This window comes from Haliotis rufescens, unplaced genomic scaffold, assembly GCF_023055435.1.
Source record: "Haliotis rufescens isolate VD_foot unplaced genomic scaffold, xgHalRufe1.0.p SCAF_2, whole genome shotgun sequence".
Classification (NCBI taxonomy): Eukaryota; Metazoa; Mollusca; class Gastropoda; order Lepetellida; family Haliotidae; genus Haliotis; species Haliotis rufescens.
This window is the reverse complement of record NW_025963890.1, coordinates 67,048,827-67,072,059: the sequence shown is the minus strand read 5'-3', so window position 1 is coordinate 67,072,059 and position 23,233 is coordinate 67,048,827. Positions and strand designations below refer to the sequence as shown.

Here is a 23,233-nt window from a genome sequence, read left to right as displayed (position 1 = left end):
CATCCCCCAGACACAAGGACAACTGTCACAAGTGTGCAATGTCTGACCCTTTCCCCATGTTGAAGCATATTGAAAAAAACTTACCTTGTACTTACCTTTTGATGAAAAAAACAAAACTCCATTGCCAACATAAGACATTAATACAATATATATCCCCATGACATGGGGTTTTGGACGCTGAAGAAACATTCATAAATTTCTCGCTTATCACATGAACAACTGTAAAACATCTCATTCACTTACAGGCTAAAAGACAACTTTATCTTAAAAACAAGCCATCAGCTGACTCTGAGTATTTACAATTTCTGTGTGACGCCATGCCCCACGTTATAGTGCAAGTATTCGTGACAGAAAACGTATGATGTCCGAAAACCTATGCTGTGAAAGCTCCGATCGAAAACAGGACAATCCGCGCCAATTGTCCGGTTTTCGATCATATTTTTCGGAGTGTTTTTTTTTAAATTTTTAAAAAAAATTCCGCGGAAGATGATTTTTTCCGAGGACTACTGTTTTAAAAAACGCGACTTTCCGCGTTTCCGCGGAGATTTCACATCCCTGCTATTGGCCAGTTCTTCCCCTCTCAATGTTTCCCCATAGGCCAGTTCTTCCCCTCTCAATGTTTCCCCCTAGGCCAGTTCTTCCCCTCTCAATGTTTCCCCCTAGGCCAGTTCTTCCCCTCTCAATGTTTCCCTATTGGCCAGTTCTTCCCCTCTCAATGTTTCCCCCTAGGCCAGTTCTTCCCCTCTCTTTGAAGTGTTAAATGTGGTGGTTATACTGAGAAATACTGTTTTCATTGACTAAAAGCTCAGGCTTTTGTTATATTACAATGTATGTTATATCAAACTACATTTTTTGTCAAATATATCTGGAATCTTGATATGAAAATCTCTACGTTCAGGTTCTGCATAGGGTTCCAAGGTATTCATAAGATTTTTAATGGGAAGATCCATCCCCCTCTTATGGTCAGCATATTTAAAATCGAGGGGGCAGGATCTGGCCTATGCTGAACCATTCACCTCTTATCGGTATGTTCAGCATATTTAAAATCGAGGGGGGCAGGATCTGGCCTATGCTGAACCATTCACCTCTTATCGGTATGTTCAGCATATTTAAAATCGAGGGGGCAGGATCTGGCCTATGCTGAACCATTCACCTCTTATCGGTATGTTCAGCATATCTGAAATCGAGGGGGCAGGATCTGGCCTATGCTGATCGAACCATTCACCTCTTATCGATATGTTAAGCATATCTGAAATCGAGGGGGCAGGATCTGGCCTAGGCTGAACCATTCACCTCTTATCTATATGTTCGGCATATCTGAAATCGAGGGGGCAGGATCTGGCCTAGGCTGAAGGTATAGCCTAGGCTATTTTGTCCTGGGGGAGAACTGGGCTAGTCCAAACCTTCCCTGAGAAGGAACTGAGGTGGACCCTATAATACCGGTCATGACACAGTGCAAAATTCCATCTCTGATCTTGCATCTTTAACATATATAGAACATATCTGTTAACAAACATAACGTAAGTGTCTATAGATATCTCTGCCTGGTGATTCTGGTGTATAAATGTCGCTTCTGCTATAGCCAGACTGAACACTTAAACAGTGTAACTACGAACAAAGCAGATAATCACAGATCCTTGGGTATTAACCGAATTAACATATGGTCACAGTGCAATAAACAGTAATTGATAACATATGCATATGTTACTTAATGCATACGACAATATTGCAACGTAACAAGTGCATTTATAGTTATCATGCAATGGGCAATACTTGAATATAAAAGATAACATTTGCAGTTTAACAAATTAACCAGCAGCCACTGATATCCATGGCTAAATCACGTCAAGATGGCCAGCACTACCAAGTACAATGTATGTAATTTCCACCACCAAATATATGTATGGTCATTGGACAAATCAAGAAAATGTCTTGTTAACAAAGGCCAACACTTTAAAGAGCAAAAAGTATAGCCCTATTTAGCATCTTTGGTCTGATTGCAGCAAAAGATTGCTTTCAAAAACACCAGTGACCTTGACCTTTAATATTGACCAGTGACCTTGACCTTTTCACATATTGCTCCATATGAATCATTGTCAATACTTCCCAGGTTTGTATACACTCTGTGTTCCTCCACCCATGAATGCATATGGACACTTTGAGGTCCCTATTTTAACCAAGTCAAGCCATGACCCACTTCCAACAAGAGGGACAGCAGTGAGGTGTCAGACCAATCAGAGCGCAGATTATATCAGCAATATTCCTTGTGTGACATGTGACATGGCCTTGCTGTCTCTACACATTTGCACTGTAGGGTTCGTACAAACTATATGGATGGACAAGGGATCATTTGACCTCCATGAGTTACACAAGGCCCCCAGAAAAACACCAACCTACGGATCAAGCATGGATTTCATTACCGGAGTTAAAAATGGGCATGTGACACTATAAAAATGCAAAGCTGCTGAATATATTCACCGTTGATGGAGGAACTCAGTGTATACAAACCCATGTAGGATTTTCGACTATAAATATGCACCTTGACTAGCACCAATATTACAAAAGTCTTGACCTGAGATAGAATGGTTTCTAATTTGCAGGCTTATTTTCACCAGTGATAAACTGACCCTTGAATGAAACGTTATTCCCTGAATGTCCCACAACCCACTTAAATGAGTTCTAGGAGGTTCTGGACACAGCTTGAGAGAACTGTTTTACTGATTTCCATGGTTACAAGACCCGAGTCTTCTCCAGCGAGGACATGATGATGGTGCGGATGACGGGCTGTGCATCCAGCTTCTCCCTGGCTTGTGTAACCGAGCACTGGAACAGGGTAGCCATCAGGGCCGTAGGGACGACCTGTAGCCGGAAAAATACATCCGTCATACCTGTAGCGGGCAAAATACATCTGTCATACCTGTAGGGGGCAAAATACATCCGTCATACCTGTAGCGGGCAAAATACATCCGTCATACCTGTAGCGGGACAAATACATCAGTTATACCTGTAGCGGGAAAAATACATCCGTCATACCTGTAGCGGGAAAAATACATCCGTCATACCTGTAGCGGGCCAAATACATCGATCATGCTGTCTTATGTGTAGGATACGTTTTTTTATGATATGTGAAGTTTGTGTGTTTGATCCTTGGGAATATAAAGAAAACATTTGTCATATGATTTTACATTTCATAACATTGCGTACGCACGCACGCACGCCACGCCACGCCACGCCACGCCACGCCACGCAACGCCACGCCACGCAACGCCACATACACACACTTCACCTCATCTTTTGTAGCAAACACACAGGCTGAAATGGATAAGCACCCTTGAGGACAGTTCATAACATATGTCGCATTTGTTGCTAATTTGGTCAATTTTCCAAGTACCCAGCGTGCTTAATACGTCAAATATATCACCCACTTTTACATAGGGTGTTAGTTGATAAGCTCACCCTGTGTTGGGGTGTGGCTGTCCGGATGTGTTCTGCTACGGGGGCTGTCCGTGTCTCTGCTGCCACACTGTCTGTGTTGTAGATGGAACGCAGCAAGTAGTCCTGGGCATCACTCTGGCTTAACTTGGAGTACCGCTGAAACAAGGCAACTCTGGCTTAACTTGGAGTACCGCTGAAACAAGGCAACTCTGGCTTAACTTGGAGTACCGCTGAAACAAGGCAACTCTGACTTAACTTGAAGTACGGCTGAAACAAGGCAACTCTGCCTTAACTTGGAGTACCCCGAAACAAGGCAACTCTGGCTTAACTTGGAGTACCGCTGAAACAAGGCAACTCTGGCTTAACTTGGAGTACCGCTGAAACAAGGCAACTCTGGCTTAACTTGGAGTACTGCTGAAACAAGGCAACTCTGGCTTAACTTGGAGTACCGCTGAAACAAGGCAACTCTGGCTTAACTTGGAGTACCGCTGAAACAAGGCAACTCTGGCTTAACTTGGAGTACCGCTGAAACAAGGCAACTCTGGCTTAAGTTGGAGTACCGCTGAAACAAGGCAACTCTGGCTTAACTTGGAGTACCGCTGAAACAAGGCAACTCTGGCTTAACTTGGAGTACCGCTGAAACAAGGCAACTCTGGCTTAACTTGGAGTAACTCTCAAACAAGGCAACTCTGGCTTAACTTGGAATACCGCTGAAACAATTTTTTAAGGCATATCTGCCTTACAAGGGAACACAGCATAGTTCATCAGACATCAGCAGCTGGTGGAAGGAAGAGCCACAAGCAGCATGGCCTCATTTTTGACTTTCACCTTACATGTCATGCAATATGACAGACATCATAATAGTCAGGTCTGGATACCACCAAAGTGAGTGAGTGAGTTATGCTTTTAAAAATATTCCAGCAATATCACAGTGGGGAACACAAGAACCCAGGCCTTCAGCATGACAAGAGAATGCTTCAACCACTAGGCTACCCCACTCCCGTGATACAATTAGAGAATACAGTAACTACCAAAAACAAGGACCTATGGATAATGATGTATACATGTGCTTTAAAGACATTATTACCAAACCAACTTAGACATTTCAAGATGGCGCATCAAAAGACTTTTCCAGCCACTGGTATCCCTGTTCAAGTTCTCAATATGACAGCTCACCTGAATAATGCTGACAGCTCGGTAGAACAGCTTGTTGTTACTGAAACAATCCAGTTGTTTTTAAGCCTCTGTGTATTTTGTCAAGACATCTGTTGTCATGGTAACGTTTATTCTGAATGACTACAGTTGTGGACACACCACGAAAGAAAGCCTCTGAGTAATACTTGGAGGCTGGTAGACCTGAGGTAATGTGTGATGTCATAATGGAATTCCCTTTAATGACATACATGGACATCTCATGTTGAAATACATCTTCAGTTATCAACACTCTTATCAGCAGTCTCATGTATTTCCATGACCAACTTTGCGAAAGGTTTTAAAAATGAAAAATATGAAACTGATTATGTAACATAATGTCACATGATAACATTAACATCATATTACCAGTATGCAAGTTTGTTTGTGTGTTGTTTAAAGCCACACTCAGCAATATTCCAGCTATAGTATGGTGGTCCTTAAATAATCAAGTCTGGACCAGAGAATCCAGGGATTGACGTCATGAGCATCTATCCATGCAATTGGAATACGATTAAATGCATCAACCAAGTCAGTGAGCCTGACCACCCGATCCCATTATTTGTCACTTATGACAAGCATAGTCGCCTCTTATGGCAAACATGGGATGCTGAAGCCCTATTCTACCCCGGTATGCAAGACTGCATGAGTATCCTCAATGCGTTTGTCATACTGTAAACTACATGTGTTAAAAGAGACATCATCTTGTATTTGGGTAAATGAACAAGTCTCTTGTACAACACTTTAAGCTCTGATCTACCTGACTTTCAGGTCCACCATGATGTTCTGGAACACCTTGCCCTTGAGGATGTGTGCTCCGGTAGTAACGGCGTTCAGCACCCACTTGGTGGCAATCTCCCGGTACAGCTGCCAAAACTCTGCCACTACAGTCTCCCCCACTACCCCGACCAGGGACATGCTGGGCAGGGACACTTGTACTACTGCAGCAAACTGTTCAAGTTGCACCGGATTGACCTGAAATACACAATTTTATAATAAACAGTCATGCATTGGATGAAAAATCTTACAGAAATGCTGCCTTCACCAAAGGTCCAGATAGGCGGGTGATATATTAGATTATATACGAGGGTGTGTGTCAATGTTGTAGCAGGTCCAGATAGGTGACATACAGTCAAGCCTCGTTAATTCAAAACTCGATCATCCTACAATCGGCTTTATTCGACACAAATGATGGGAACCGAATACATCAGTGCTATTCAGACCGTTAATCTCACAGTCTCGCACTCCGACTCTGACACACCTAATTTGCAATGAATTACTGAAAGCACTCATTAATCAGTCTCGTTAATCCGACACAGTGATCAGCTATTACGTGGTCATCTGTCAGCGAGTACACAGCCCGTGTTTTGTGTTAAGCTCCAGAGGTTGCATGCTTAGAAAACATATTCCAATAACAACATAACATAATATGAATATTTCATTTTTCATATTTTTATCACGTTTTTCTCAATATCTATCAAGGAGTTGTCCGATTTTCGACCACGAACATTGAAACTACTTAATTTCCTTTATCCGACAAACCCATAATCATATGCAACCAACCATGTCTGATTAACAGGACTTGACTGTATACAGATTATCACATGAGGGTGTGTGTGTCATTGTTGGTAGCAGGTCTAGATAGGCGATATATACAGATTATTACATGAGCCTGGCACATGCAAAATACCTCATATCCTCTACTGGCAAAAACAGATTATGATAAACCTGTCAATGATACGAGATATTTTGCATGTGCGATAGAGTCAATATAGAGATGGTCCTATAACAAGAGGCATAATAACCAGACCTGTATAGCACCCTCTGCCGGGCTGATATGGCTTGCAATCAATATCAGCCCGGGAGGTAAGAAATTGGAGTTACTGTATTCGACGTAATAAGCGCTCAGGGCGCTCTCAAAATTAGAAATAGGGGGCTCTTATTAGAATATCATTTTGGTGAGAGAAAAAACAGATTTGAAAGATAAATATTGTGGTTTATGCCGACAGCCTGAAATGTTTATATACGAGATATACATTTTTCCAGAATTTAATTGCCCATAATTAAGGGTGCTTATAACACACGAGTGCGTATTATAAGCGAATAAATAAGTCTTGTGTACATTGATCAATCGGAAGGGGTGCTAATTGGTATTGTTCACTAGCCAATATATAAGCAAATATCGCCGTGGGCGCTTATTAGAGCGGGACGCTTATTACGTCGAATACAGTATGTCCCTTCGTGCATCTTCTGTTTGGCTAGCTTTCCCATGACAAAATCTTCCATTCATATGCAAATGTATACATTTTACAATTTGAATGTTATGATATCATATTTATTATATGTCTGTTCTCATTTCAAAACCCATATCAACCTAAGACCCCCATATCAGCCCTTCGGCTCTGGGGCTGATAAAGAAGTCTTGCTATCTCTAAATGGAACTTACCTGGGCCTGCTCACGGCCTACGATCACACATGCTGTTCTACATGGAAGACCTTCCACACATGGAAAACTGGATGTGTCTGAAATAGAAGCAGAAAATATAGATCAACACCAAACAGAATCATTATATTGCATTCGTAACTTGTCTGAAAATGTAGCTTACACATATTTTTGGAATTAGTTGTCCCTGCTACAAATCTTAATTCTCAGAGAACATCTCAGCCTTGTGAGTGAAAGATGGTATTGGTATTACCAATATTGTTTCCAAGACTCATTTGATATATTTTGCATCATAGTTTTACATCTTCACAATTGAAAAAAGAATAAGGTGAGGTAAGGTGAAGTGAGGTGAGGTGAGGTGAGGTGAGGTGAGGTGAGGTGAGGTGAAATGGGGTTTAACGTCACTTCCAAGATTATTGCACTAATATAGCGACGTGCATGCACCTGTGTGTGTGTGTGTGTGTTGCTGCTTGTACTAATCTGGATTGATGCTGATTCTTAGCGCTAGCACACTGAGATTCACCCACTCAGGCACAGTTTACTGACTCCGAGCCGACCAGTCCTTGTTTTAGCCCCTTAATGCCAAGCGCCAGACAGGGTAACAACAAGTACAATCTTTTAACATCTTTTGGCCACTAGGTCACGGAGGTAGTCCGATAAAAGAATAATACCATTAATCATGAAGGAAGTTTTGTCACTAAGATGGCATATATAATCAACAGTTTGCATTGTCTGTCCATGCCTACCTTGAGTAAGCACAACCACAAGGTCATCACTGGTCACTGTGGGGGCCACCTCTTGTTGGAAGTTGGCCAGTGATATTCGAAAATGTTTGCCCTGTAAACAACAAAACAACAACTATGATTAATTAATTCAAAATTTTATCAATTAAGCAGCCATTTAGAACTTCTTAAATCTAGCACAATACTGTTAGAAGAGGTCCCTAAGCATTCTTTAATTCTCCTAAATTTAAAATCATGCCAGTTCTGTATCTTGATTGATCCTGAACTAATTATCAACTTACATTAAAGAAGTTAAACGTTGATACTAAAACAATAAGTGGCGTAAAACATAACTGATATTCAATGTACCTGGTCTGAAATATCTCCATCATTGTTCTTGAGAAAATCAAATCCCGTTGCAACAAAACCTCGCACATCATCCAATGCTGAAGCAACAATGTAAACAGTGCATCAATATTGAGCGACCTTTCATCTACAGTCAAGGAGAGAGTCTAACATATTAATTGTCTACATAAAAGACTAGTTCTCAGTCAAATGGTATTGTTATCAATTTTCATCCCTTTTGAAACTTTTCCTCAAAATTATTCATTTTAGAGGGCAAAGGCATGCCCAATGGAATCTGTTTTGTCAAAAAATTGTTGCTTATTCTCTGGCATTAATGTTATATAGTTTCATATTTCTCGATTTGAGTTGATATGGTCAGCTTGTGATGCAATAATTAGCTGTGCTCCAGGATGTCTGAGAGATGCCACCCACTTGCTCCATACGTAGGCGGACATTCCGAGGCGTCGATCATTCCCATGATGCCGAGACTGTCCTGGGAGAGGTAGTAGATGTGGCCCCCTGCATTCAGACTGTGACAGACAACAGCTATATAGACAAGTATCCATGCTTCCCAAGAAATAAAGGTGTTTTACAAAGGTTAAAACTTCCAACTGTACTTGACATTACAAGGTCAGAGAGAAACATGGCAGAATGACAAGGACAAGTGAAACAATCTTCATCCTCCGATCATATAACACACAATAAGAGGAGCCCTTACCCTCCAAACATCACTCACATTTCCATGTTTCTCTTTATGCAGGAAAATAAGTTGATTTACTTGGAAATAAGAGCAAATTAAGTGGATTTACTGGGAAATAAGTGCAAAATAAGTGAATTTACTGGGAAATAAGAGCAAATTGAGTGGATTTACTTGGAAATAAGACCAAATTAAGTGGATTTACTGGGAAATAAGAGCAAATTAAGTAAATTTACTGGGAAATAAGAGCAAATTAAGTGGATTTACTGGGAAATAAGTGCAAATTAAGTAGATTTACTGGGAAATCAGTGCAAAATAAGTGGATTTACTGGGAAATAAGTGCAAAATAAGTGGATTTACTGGGAAATCAGTGCAAAATAAGTGGATTTACTGGGAAAAAAGTGGAAGTTAAGTGGATTTACTAGGAATTAATAGCATCAAAATAGAATATAATTAATCCAATTGTACCTTTTTCCTGCAAGTTCCACAATGTCACCAATATCAGCCTGTCTGGAATAGACCGAGTCACACACTGTGTGATAACTCTGCAGCAGGTCTTGTACTCTGGATGCCACAGAACAGAAAACATGTCTCACTGCTAAATACAGACACGGCTCAGGTCAACTGACAGTACTAGCAGGTATAACTCAATTAATTTGTTGTTCATCTTCTCGAATCTTTCAAACTAGCAGTTAACAATAACCCTACACATACTGTCTCAGCTTCACACAAGTTTCTGAGTAAGAATTTCAATGTTGACTTCAAGATAAAATTGAATTGAGAATTAATTTTTCATGGCAACAAATTCTTCCTGGTTTTTGTCACAGAAATATCGATCCAATAACTGTAATACTAATTCCCTTTAAATTTATCCTATTCAAGTGTAAATCCACTAAGCATATACAACTGTTCCTTCTTTCAGCAGGAACTCTATAAATACTATGTCCTTTCAAAATGTTCAGCAAACTTAAGTTCCAGACTTGACAACATCTATAAATTCTGGTCATTGTGTCATGACCTGTTTATTAACTAATGTCATGTTAAAGATCTATATTATCTCTGCAACTGCAATGTAAAATGTAACATGTGCAACCTGTACAAAATGCAACAAAAATAAAAAACGTAAAAAAATAAAATTCTGAGTACAACATAGACCAAACATGAATACCAGATCATGGTGCATAGTCCTTTTATGTCAACAACAACATGGATAGAAAGAACAGTTCCATCTCCAATGTAAACCCTCTGTTGTATGTCCCTTTATCTGAGGGCGTGGCTGGGACCACACCTGACTTCTCAACAAAGTATCTGGTATGGAAGTCTTGTTCTGTAGGTCAAGGAATCCATCAGATTTGAAAGATCAGATATTTGTTTAAACCAAATACGGTATGGTAATTATTTCCCTGGCAGATGTAAAACAGATTACGTTAAAGGTGATGCTACCCAAACACAACCAGGAACCACACTGCAGGGACTTCCTTGTGACACATCTGTCATGCCCTCTTAAGGGAATGCGGTACTGCTGTGAGTGAGTGAGTGAGTGAGTTGGGTTTAACGCCGCTTTTAACAGTATTCCAGTTATATCACGGCGTGTCAGCTTAATGTGGGAGGAAAGCCCGAAGTGATGCAGGTCTCAGACGTTTACCACTTCAGTGAAACCCACGAGCACGGGTATGGTGCTGACAAACCTAGAAACATAATTGGGGCGAACCGGGATTTGAACCCACAATCATAGGTTTCTGGCGTGCCCAAGGGAAGCAATTCTGCACAGCGAATCGCGGCGCCTTAGACGACTGGGCCACCCGTGCCCCCCGGTACTGCTGTGAGGTGCTAGTGTTCATCAATGTAATTTCCTTCTAGTGAGTTGGGTTAAACGCCACCAAAGCAATATTCCAGTTACATCATGGTTTGTCAGATTAACAAGGCTAAAAAAATGAAAGTCTTGGTTCTCAAGCACCAACCGCATCATCATAAAGTCTGCCACATTTTGTTAGTAAACTAAAAAATCCTAATTCTTAAAAACACTGCGATCCAATATAGCACCCAGTCACTTCCCTTTATATGGTTGAAGGTACACAACTGTTTATTTGGTTATCTAGAATCAGCAGAAGATTCTGGCACAGCAAAGGGATCTAACTCTTCAGAACAACTAATGCAAAATTCAGGACTGGCTGATCTTCTGACACAGTGATTACAAAACTGACGTTGGTGGGTGTACCTGACATCCATGTCTTTACATGTCTTGAGGTATGCGGCAACTAAAACTGCCTCCAGCAGGATCTTTGTGGCACTGCCAGACTTCATACGACTGGAGCCGGTGATTTGCTCTGGCTGGACACAAAACACTTCATGTACTAATTCAGAAAAAAACACTGCAGGAACAAATGCAGAAAAACAATTGCAATATTTTACAAAGATTCTGAAATGCTTAAATATGCAAAAGGCATCTAAAATGTAAACAAGGCGTCCTTGAGGCACATATGTCCAGCACTGTCAGTGACATCATTACATTTACACTTGGACTTCAAGGATGAAACTTAGAATACATATATCTTATGTACCATGATGTACAACAACGAAACAACTTCACTACATAGTATCAATGAAAAGTTGATACTGAAAGAAAATCAACAAGCATTTTGCTTTTCAGGTGGACTACAAAAATATGTCTTTGGTTCATTAAATTCGCTGATCACAAAATGAGAAGTCAATTAAATGCACTATTTATTCTGATACTGAAAGGATTCCTATTATAAAATATTGAACTTAAAGTTGGGTCATTTAAAGATTCTCTTCAGAAAAGACACTTTTGTTCATACCCCAACAACTGGGTTCAGGATGTAGCCAGTTGGATGTTTCTCCAGCCTCTGGACAACTGGAACAGGACAAGTGTCGAATATTGTCACCAGACTTCACGTGTTTCAAGAGACATGGATCGTCATTCAGTACAGGAGAGAATGCTCTTTAGTGCAACAATCAGCGCTATTCAAGCTATATCACAGCATCTTCTAAATAAGAGAAATTGGGCTATGTAAATACCCATGGGGACACAAGCATGGGGCACTGGGGACTAGAATACCCATGGGGACACAAGCATGGGGCACTGGGGACTCGAATACCCATGGGGACACAAGCATGGGGCAATGGGGACTAAAATACCCATGGGGACACAAGCATGGGGTACTGGGGACTAGAATACCCATGGGGACACAAGCATGGGGCACTGGGGACTAGAATACCTATTGAGACACAAGCATGGGGTACTGGGGACTAGAATACCCATGGGGACACAAGCATGGGGCACTGGGGACTAGAATACCTATTGGGACACAAGCATTGAGTACTGGGGACTAGAATACCCATGGGGACACAAGCATGGGGCACTGGGGACTAGAATACCTATTGGGACACAAGCATGGGGCACTGGGGACTAGAATACCTATTGGGACACAAGCATGGGGCACTGGGGACTAGAATACCTATTGGGACACAAGCATGGGGCACTGGGGACTAGAATACCTATTGGGACACAAGCATGGGGCACTGGGGACTAGAATACCCATGGGGACACAAGCATGGGGTACTGGGGACTAGAATACCCATGGGGACACAAGCATGGGGTACTGGCGACATGAGTACCCATGGGGAAACAAGCATTAGGTACTGGGGACATGAATACCCATGGGGAAACAAGTATGGGGTACTGGCAACATGAATACCCATGGGGAAACAAGCATGAGGTACTGGGGACTTGAATACCCATGGGGACACAAGCATGAGGTACTGGCGACATGAATACCCATGGGGAAACAAGCATGGGGTACTGGCGACATGAATACCCATGGGGACACAAGCAAGGGGTGCTGGGGACTTGAATACCCATGGGGACAGAAACATGAGGTACTGGGGACCTATCCTGCAGTAGAATGCCTAATGGGTCACAAACACGGGGTACTGGATATTCTGATATATTTTCTGATGCACAAGCCCTACAGAGAGACATGCATGGGACACAAGAGGCTGACGAACAGGAATGGTAATTAGATTGACAGATATCATAATTAAAGTAAAGTACTCCTCTAAACTAATGAAATTGACATTTTAATTCAGATTTAGAAATATAATTTCCAGTGATACCTTGCCGGAAGGTTTTGTCCCACTTTTCAATAGGGAGATCTCTGGAAGGAAAGGAAACAAACCAATAGAAAAATTCTTGTAAAAAGTGGAACTCCATTATCTCAACGTATACATTTAAAATGATGTAACTAATGATCACAGAATTGGCTCATGTTGGCCCTCCTCCTGTCTGATTCTACAGATAAACTGACAAGGATGGTGGATCCTGGCCTTATCATAACAATGAATGGTTATTATTTGGGCTGGGACAAGTCCAAATTTACTACCCAACCCCCTATTACCCAACCCTTCCTGGGTACCCTCTGTAGGTCTCAAGAGATAGGTAAAAGATGTCCGATTGGGAATAGTTTGACCGTAGCCCTGGACTAAATGTATTTAGATACATGTATAAAACGATCTATCTTTAATCAAACATATAAAAGTCAGAAGGAATGGGTGCATAGTCAGAAAGAAATCCGAACATTAGTGACTTGTAGTGTATCTATAGAGTTCTAGATAATTTTTGTCATAAAACACGGGTCCAGGTAGTCCTGTGGGTACCCGGGTCCTTCACAATACCCACCTGACCCGAGTTATCCGTCTCAGCCTTAGTTATTATCATTTTTGCTCATTAATAAGCTAGGGTAGGTGAAAACTAGAATTACCTGGCTAGACAGGTGGGGTTAAATCCCAGCAGTACAGGTGTGTATTTATCAGGCTGTTCCATACACAGATGAAGCTGTCCGGCCACAAATGGAGCAGACAAGCCACATGTTATTCCTAGGAATAATACCCTTGTCTTATCTTTGCATAGCTGAAAGAAAAATCACTCCTTAATATCCAACTTAACATAACCTGTTGTCAGTGTTGACATTCAAACATTATCTCATAAATATCAAGGAAAAACCATCACAAAAATCTAATAATTAGATGAAAATATGGCAACATAAGGAGAATCGCACACGTCATAATTCAGCTTCCTCAGTTGGGCAATTTCAGAGAAAAAGTTTTCAGAGTCAAATATGCATTTTGAACAAATGTTCAAAACAAGGTCCAAATTTTTGTCTGTGCAAAATATTCTCTGAATTATGCGAGTTGAATCCCACAACAAACTACACAAATTGGACAAGAAGCGTCAGAGTAATGTCCGAAAATAAAAAATAATAATATGGCTGCAACAAAACAGTTTATCTCATTCTTAATGGCTGAAATTAACTTTTGGGTCGGAAGATGCATAAACCAAGTAATGACAAAAACTGGCTACTGCTTACGTTGTGTAGGAGGTCCATACCACAGGGTGGGTCATCCTCCACTGCCTCCTGGGACGTGAACAGGGCCCTGACACAAACAGTGAATGGAAATACAAACGTCTCATACAGGAACTGCCGCAGGTCATAGGAGTGAGTTGGGTTAAACGCCGCTTTTAACACTATTCCAGTTATATCACGACGTGTCAGCTTAATGTGGGAGGAAAGCCCGAAGTGATGCAGGTCTAAGACGTTTACCACTTCGGTGAAACCCACGAGCACAGGTATGGTGCTGACAAACCTAGAAACATAATTGGGGCGAACCGGGATTCAAACCCACAATCATAGGTTTCTGTCATGCCCAAGGGACGCAACTCTGCACAGCGAATTGCGGTGCCTAACTGGGCCACCCATGCCCCCTGAATTGAAATACAAACGTATAGGAACTGTCGCAGGTCATAGGAGAAAACCCATACTGACACGCTAATGCTTTGGGTATATATGCTTAGGCGAGACCAATTTAATTGCTAGGATTATGGATCCGCCGACACCATTTTTCGCCAAATCGGAAAAAAACAACAACGAAATTCTATCATTTTTTTTAAAAATATTCTACCCGACATCCGACATCGATCGATAAGCCTTGTTGTGAGAGAATACATGTTAGGAGAAGTAACTCTAGTTTTTAACTAAAATTCCTTACGCAAATGTGTCGGCAAATTCCATTGGTCGTTCCACGCGAGCATAGCCAATCGAATACGTACTCTCAATAACAAGTGTTTCCCGCATGCGCACAGCGTGTATTGAATATACCGGGACCATGTGTAGGACATGGGGTGTCAGTTTGGGTGTTTTAATGCCTTTTATTATCTGGTGTCTTTCGACAATGTCAGCAAAGTATTTCATGGTAAGCGTTCTGAAGGGTAGTGTGTGCTTATCAAAGCGAATCATGGAAAGTCCACTGGATGACACAGTTGGTGATTTGGCGACGAAAGCCGTATTGTCAATCGCCGATGGAGATGGACTTTCTATTCAAGAGGTGCATGCAACAGAATCCATGGCTGGTTCTTACGGGAATATTGTCGAACTTACAACACCTATGCAAGTTTTAGCAGACTTTGGACTAAATTATGTGACAGTGGTGGCAAAATCGAGAATAAACAGCGCCGATGTGCAGAAAACATCAGCGTTTGATGTTATAATGAGTTCTCAAAAGTTTGACAAGCTGCCAGCGAAATATTCTGGTGACAAACTAACTGGCGATCGAAAACTTTTCAATGACATTCTCGACATGTTTCACAAACATGGCATTGGTTTTACAACAAATAATGTTTCAGTAGGAAAAACTGTGTGCAAGCCTCTTCAGAGAATATTATGGTACATCACAGCACAGCACAGTAAACTGGAGGGGGGTGGGGGGGGGGGGGGGAAATTCCCAACATGTTCCAACAGTTCGAAGGCTACTTCGATCATGTACAAGCACAGAAGCCACCACCAAAGGTATGCATAACAAAATCGGCAATTTCTTAGGAAAAGTTTGAAAAATAATTTGACACCTGAAAACCTTTAATAATACTATGTTGAAGCTAGTATAAAACTTGGATTGTTTTAGACAAACCCAGACTTTTAAACTAATGCTCTGTCAGTGTGTGTGCATGTGTTTTGCCAAATGTTCTTTTGTTTTGAAGTCAAGTGCTATTTAATTTTAGTGCATTCCACATGTTAGCATAACACATCAGCCATGAGTGTTACCTGATCATTAAACACGATAAAGTGATACTGGACAGAGTATTTCAAGTACTTGTATGTGCCAAATGTTTTCTTTTGTTTTGAAGCCAAGAGCTGTTTTAATTTCAGTGTATTTCACATTGTTTTTATATTTTTAAAATACAATAAAACTTTAATAAGTTAAAAGCTTGTTGTTGAAGTCTACCTGCTTGTGGAAAACTGCCAAAAGATACCTGTAAACCCTGGTCATGAGTAAGGAGTGTCATTAGAAGAAGGGACTATAGTGCATTGCTTGCAACATGCGTGGTGGGTAATATTGAAATACTTTTGTAGCTTCTGCTATAGCTTCTTGTAGCTATCAGCATTCCTGCCTCCTAAAATCCGTAATACCTGCGAATTTTTTTTCTCACAATTACTTTTTTTTTTTTACATTCCCTCCTCCATTCAGCCACTTTACCCGAAAAAATCCATAATCCTAGCGATTAAATTGGTCTGGCCTTAGTTATATATCAAATTTATAAACACCTAATCTTTTTACTTTTCTCATGATTTATATATTTACATTTTAACTGAGGGTAGCATGGTTAAAATATGTATAGTTTAAAAAAGATACTGAAAATTAACACCTACAGTAATGTATGGTCAATACTTCACTCTTTATCCCAGATACACCTTAATGGTAATTAAGTCATGGTCAGGATGTTTTGTTGGCAATAAAAGCTTTTTCACCTACACAGGGGCAGTGGGGTAGCCTAGTGGTTAAAGTGTTGGCTCATCACGCCGAAGACCCGGGTTCGATTCCCCATATGGGTACTATGTGTGAAGCCCATTTTCCAGTGTCCCCCGCTGTGATACTGCTGGAATGCTGCAAAAAGCGGCGTAAAACCATACTCACTTACTCACTCACTAACTCTTTCCCCTACAAGTTCTCTCACAATCTACTTAACCATGGGCGTGGTCGGGGTGTTGAGTGAGTGAGTGAGTATGGTTTTACGCCGCTTTTAGCAATATTCCAGCAATATCACGGCGGGGGACACCAGAAATGGGCTTCACACATTGTACCCATGACCACTTTCAAAATGGCATTGCGTGTTCATAAAAGGTCTCCTGATTATATCTTGGACCATGAGTCACCCACCTGTCTCCCCCTGCCATGATGTAGTGACAACATGGCTCCCGGCCAGCACTCTCCAGCTTCATGTTGAACGTCCGCTGAAGGGAAACAATATGGTACTAATTAAACAAAGACGTCTGCATTCCATAAACAATGTTGATGACTTGTGACTAATACTAATTTTGTACTCACTTGCTTGAGTATGGATATAAACTTTGACACATTCTACTGAAATGGTTGACCTACACGAAACAGAATTATAATTTCATAATGGTATCAATCATCTCCTCAGGTCCTTTATTTCTCTATTCTGTTCTTCAATCTATTTCAAACTGCATTAAATCAACAATATTTCAGCATCTGGGAGTCATGTATTCTGCCCAAAAGCCTCCCAATTTCTACTCGCCTGAAGGATAGTACATTTTCATGGAACTGATGGCTTCCAGGGAGAGATGAATGCAAACTTACTTCCCTGGTGATCAGCGAGTAATCGGAATGCACCATTAGAAAGTTTCTTCAGAGGAGAAGACGTTTACAACTGTGATGAAATCAACATACACTGGTAAAGTGAAATGGTTCAAAGAAATATTGCTCTTACTGCTGTTATGAAACCCAGTCTGCCAGATGTCCCACACCCACTGAAAACAATGGCGCCTCTGCTTCCGAGCTTGAACAGACATCGAACAAAGTGTTCAAACACACGTTCACAGAAATGACCTATTAACAACATGGTCAAGAAAAATCTGAACCTGATGCAATTGATACTCTTTGACATGCATAAAATCCTATACAGCAGTGTTCCCCTTGGCTTTTGAAACTGCCGGTCCCAATGGACTGGCAACTATTGATCAAATAAAAATCAAATGAAAATTACCTGGTCCACAGGGACTGGCAGTCACAGGAATTACCAGTCCAAGCCTAATTTTACTGGTAAAAAACTTATAATTACCGGGAAGGGGAACGGGAACACTGTATACAGTCTCACTGTCATATTTTATTGCTGAAATACAAGTGTGTCAGAAAGTTGTACAGCTTTCACTGCCATCTCCAGTTTCACTTCAGATTTCAACATTGCGAGTCAGTCCCCATATTACTGACTGTACCTTCATGATTTCAGCAGCCAGGGTTGCTATGGCCGTCAGTGTCTCCAGGATTCTGGCATCAAACATCCCCTGAAATATAAGAACACACATAAGTGAGTTGAGAGATGTGTGAGTTGAGAGATGTGTGAGTTGGTAGAGCTGTGTGCAGGTGGATCTGTGAGTGGGTGGATCTGTGTGTGGGTGGATCTGTGAGTAGGTGGATCTGTGTGTGGGTGGATCTGTGAGTAGGTGGATCTGTGTGTGGGTGGATCTGTGAGTAGGTGGATCTGTGTGTGGGTGGATCTGTGAGTAGGTGGATCTGTGAGTGGGTGGATCTGTGTGTGGGTGGATCTGTGAGTAGGTGGATCTGTGTGGGTGGATCTGTGTGGGTGGATCTGTGTGGGTGGATCTGTATGTGGTTACATCTGTGTGTAGGTGGATCTGTGAGTGGGTGGATCTGTGTGTGGGTGGATCTGTATGTGGTTACATCTGTGTGTAGGTGGATCTGTGTGTAGGTGGATCTGTGTGGGTGGATCTGTGTGTGGGTGGATCTGTGTGTGGGTGGATCTGTGTGTGGGTGGATCTGTGTGTGGGTGGATCTGTGTGGGTGGATCTGTGTGTGGGTGGATCTGTGTGTGGGTGGATCTGTGTGTGGGTGGATCTGTGTGTGGGTGGATCTGTGTGTGGGTGGATATGTATGTGGTTACATCTGTGTGTAGGTGAATCTGTGAGTGGGTGGATCTGTGTGAAGGTCGATCTGTGAGTGGATGGATCTGTGTGTAGGTGGATCTGTGAGTGGGTGGATCTGTGTGTGGGTGGATCTGTGTGTAGGTGGATATGTGTGTGGGTGGATCTGTGAGTAGGTGGATCTGTGTGTGGGTGGATCTGTGTGTAGGTGGATCTGTGAGTGGGAGGATCTGTGAGTAGGTGGATCTGGGAGTGGGTGGATCTGTGTGTAGATGGATCTGGGACACCAAGCATGGCTCTCACAGGAATTCAGTGTAGGGTGGGTGTATTTGAAATCATCTTGAAAATTATTAATGAAAACAAATTAACCGTTTGTCTCCTTTTCTTTTTGGAAAATAAATGTGGCCACTTAACAAAAGCATTGATTTACACGTTTACATATGTGTCCCCTGACGAGGTTCATAAAAGACATTGTTATCATATCATTTGCATTAAATGTCAGTTCATCTCACTGGATAATTCTGCCACCCAGAAAAGATTTCCTCATCACATCTTTGCAGGATTGAAATCATATCTATAAAAGAAATGAAATTGGAACACACAAACACAATCTGGGAACAAAAGCAAGTTTAAGGGAAACAATGATGCTTTAAACAAATATAATCAATCATAAACAACAATACAAGAAGTATTGAAATTAAAATGAGAAAATTATGAGAAGAAATTAAATAATTAAAAACAAAACATGACAAGAAAAATATACATGCCTTGTGGTGATGCGACATCAATGTTGACAGATAGAGGGTTAACCCGCTCTGTGATAGGCTGTTCAGCGGACATAGCTTGGTAGTGCACAGAAACATTGTATTAATGACTTGTAGTGGAATATATTTAACAGCCATGGTTATAATGTATGATAATTGCAACACACTGACACATTGTTGCATTAGCCATTATATAACATTTGAATAATCCACAGTTACTAATCCTTACTATCACTATCAAGTCATCCAGCTATCAACATGATCAATCTGATTCTGTACAATTATTGCAATGTGCAAATAATGCATAGGCAAGGTGTATAAATATACTGTCGCTGACACCAGGTCTATCCAATGCGCAAAAAGATTAATTAATGTAACTTTTTAATTTGGTTTGTTTGTTGTCAATATTCCAGCTATATGACGGCGGTGTGTAAATAATTGAGTCTGGACCAGACAATCCAGTGATTGACATCTAGAGCATTAATACAAGCAATTGGGATACGATGACATGCATCTGCCAAGTCAGCAGCCTGACCACCCGATGCCGTTAGTCGTCTCTTAGGACAAGCATAGTCGTCTCTTAGGACAAGCATAGTCGCCTTTAACGGAAAGCATATGGGTTGCTGAAGATCTATTCAAGCCTGCATCTTCACGGGTGAAGTTTTTAATCACGCCTGTTGTATACAGAAGTTTTTCATCATGCTTGGTGTACCTATACACTGTGCAGATTGAAGTAAGAGGCGATCTACATAAATGATATTGACAAATGTCGATGTATATTATTGATAAATGTCGATGTATATACATGCATCATGTAAATCTGAGGTAGATTAATTCACCTTTATGCTATTTCCTGGTAGTCTCCCCACGAAAACCTCGTTGTCCAGCTCGCCCGGGCAGGTTATCTACACTGTCGCCCGAGCTGACCCACTTTGCGTTATCTGAATGATAACCCTGGCTAACCGGGAAAACCATGTCCACAGTGAACACTTTGTAATGTAAACCTCCCTGGTTTAACAAAATTCACATGTCACTAAATCTCTTTTAGAGTTATCTACCCTTGGCTACGCCTTCGTGTTTTTCGCTTGCGAATGGTTGAGAGAATATGAGATTTCCCGTGTCATCAGGGACATATAAGAAAATTAGACTCTCTGTATGAGACAGTTTGTTTGTTTGTTTGTTTGTTTGTTTGTTGTGTAACATCAATGTCAAGGTAAAATAACCTTAGTTGACAAATGAAAATGATACTGATGATCAACAGTGATACCTTACCCTCTATGTTTTGAATTTAAGAAAAAGGCGAGAACTTTAGAATATTACTAAACTGTGATAATTACATGGAATGTTATTATTTTACATCAAAATCAAAGTCATAACCAATACCAAAACGAATAGAAAAATAAACTATAACTAAGACCTTTTGTACTGATACCAACATGTATTAAATGTGCAAGATTCGATAAAAAAAAGTAGCTAGTCATCAATAGTTTTTGTTACATAAAATGTAATTTACAATCTGTTTGTTTCCACTTTAAGTTGACGGGCATATTTAATAATTGAATTATTTTGTCCTTCGGATAGACTTTTGTTACCACTTAGAATTGTTTCTAAGTTCGGCTGAGCCCCTCTATTCATAATACTGATAAACAAAGATTGTCTAATTAAAGTCTTACATTTGAGCAAATAGTGAAAAGCATTTTCGCATGAGGAACCGCAAGATCAAGAAAGAGTGTCTGATAAATAACCCTAAATAAATCATCATTCAGATTGCTTCATCTATGCCTGAGCCTTGTGTGTATGATATTAATTTCACGCTTTCCACAACTGAACTAATATGGAGATCTATTAACATTGGGATTAATTTTTTGTTTTAAATTCAGCTATTGAAAAACTATTTTTAACATTTTCATTTTGTGAATTCCACTGTTTTAATGAGTCTATTATAATGACTTTCGAAACGTGCTTGTTCTGCCAAAAGGTACAGTTATGTTCTGTTTGTTACGTTGGTTATAATTTGTGGCAGCTTATCTATTGTTTGGGAAAAGAAATTATTTAGGTATAAGGGACATTCCTTCATTATTATTTTGTTTGTTTTTAGTTTTTTTTATTGTTCGTCTCTCTTGTGGGCATGGTTACCGTTTAATGTTATTATGTTTTGTGTGTTTACGCCACGCTTCCAGCTATATGACGTGGGTCTGAAAATAATCGAGTCTGGACCAGACAATCCAGTGACTGATATCACGAGCACCGTTCAACCCCACTTGGATACGATGATATGCAGCAACCAAGTCAGCGAGCCCGGCCACCCGAAACCATTATTTTCCTCTTACGACGAGCAGATATATAATGCCGGTTTTATAGTGCAAGGCCATTGAGACACCACGGACTTGTATAGTCAGTTTACTCTCTTGCCTCGGGAAGATGGCCTCAGCTTAATATGGATACCCCACTGAGACACAGTAGATACTGACTGCCAGCCGACCATTCCTTGTTTTATCCCTGTAGCGACAGGAAGGTTAACAACACATATTGGGTTAGAATTGGTCTTCAGCAACCCATGCTTGTCGTAAGAGGCGACTGACGGGATCGGGTGGTCAGGCTCGTTGACTTGGCTGATGCATGTCATCGTATCATAATTGTGTAGATCCATGCTCATGATGTCAATCACTGGAATATCTGGTTCAGACTCGATTATTTACAGACCGTCGCCATGATAATAATGTTCTGGTTTCGCCAGTTTTGTGAGTCGCGCCTTTTAGGTTGTCCGTATATTTCTCTGTTTTTCGCATCTCACGTCCGGAATGTTCATTCTTGAAATAATAAAAAAGTTTTCTTCTCTCAATTTTCCCGCCGATGTGGAAATGTTTATGACCCGATGTGATAAATAAAATACACCTATACCATTGCACTTTAATAAAATAAACTCAGTTCAGCTTGATCTTTCTTGAGGTATATTTCTTAAAAATTCGTTTTCGAAAGCATAACGCCTCGACCTATGTCAAAACATAATTTAAGGACCTTACTTAAATAGTGAAACACAAGTCTTTTATTTTTTATATATTTTAATATATTTTCGCCCGCCCGCGCTCTTGCTGGTGGGGGTTGGTGTACACACACTTACTCTCTCTCTCTCTCTCTCTTTCTCTCTCTTTCTCTCTCACACACACACACACACACACACACACACACACACACATACACTAGCAAACTACAAGATCGCCGTTGCAGTTTAGTGTTCCCGTCTGATAATCAACATGTATAATTAATATATAAGTAGGACACACAGAGCGTGATGTCGAACAATTACACAGAGGGTTGTGAATGCATTAATACGTAATAATCACGGAGTGGTCAGCCGAGTAACAGCGTGAATGTTTATGAGAAATGACATTATATATTAATTTGTTGTCCTTGTATGTGACATATATTTGTGTACACCCGATTCACCTGTAAGGTACAGTGAATTTTGTGGGGTTTGGAAACGAATACAGTATACATTCAATATACATGTACAGTGTTTGAGACCCGTGAAGATTCCGGGTTAGAATAGGTCTTCAGCAACCCATGCATGCTTGCCATAAAAGGTGACTATGCTTGTCGTAAACGGCGACTAACGGGATCGGGTGGTCAGACTCGCTGACTTGGTTGATGCATGTCATCGA

The 23,233-nt window shown here is 40.8% G+C and overlaps 1 protein-coding gene across 2 annotated transcripts; it reads right to left on the bottom strand.

Moving 5' to 3' along the window:
* Nucleotides 1-437: 437 nt before the first annotated feature.
* Nucleotides 438-20,611, bottom strand: LOC124134583 (glucokinase regulatory protein-like). Of its 2 annotated transcripts, XM_046499491.2 has the most exons (20): nt 20,411-20,610; nt 19,575-19,649; nt 19,320-19,381; nt 18,142-18,210; nt 17,637-17,705; nt 17,063-17,136; nt 14,221-14,287; nt 13,615-13,763; nt 12,971-13,011; nt 11,653-11,708; nt 11,052-11,164; nt 9,302-9,397; nt 8,569-8,666; nt 8,161-8,237; nt 7,816-7,906; nt 7,073-7,149; nt 5,387-5,601; nt 4,612-4,651; nt 3,457-3,591; nt 438-2,859 (listed from the first exon to the last, which is right to left on the bottom strand). In XM_046499491.2, the coding sequence occupies exons 2-20, from the start codon at nt 19,645-19,647 to the stop codon at nt 2,731-2,733; spliced, it is 1,731 nt and encodes a 576-aa protein (XP_046355447.2). In that variant the 5' UTR covers nt 19,648-19,649; nt 20,411-20,610; the 3' UTR covers nt 438-2,730. The 2 variants fall into 2 exon arrangements, with proteins under 2 accessions (XP_046355447.2, XP_048256390.1); XM_048400433.1 differs by lacking the exons at nt 438-2,859; nt 3,457-3,591 and adding an exon at nt 3,758-4,071 and having other exon boundaries at nt 20,411-20,611.
* Nucleotides 20,612-23,233: the final 2,622 nt, after the last annotated feature.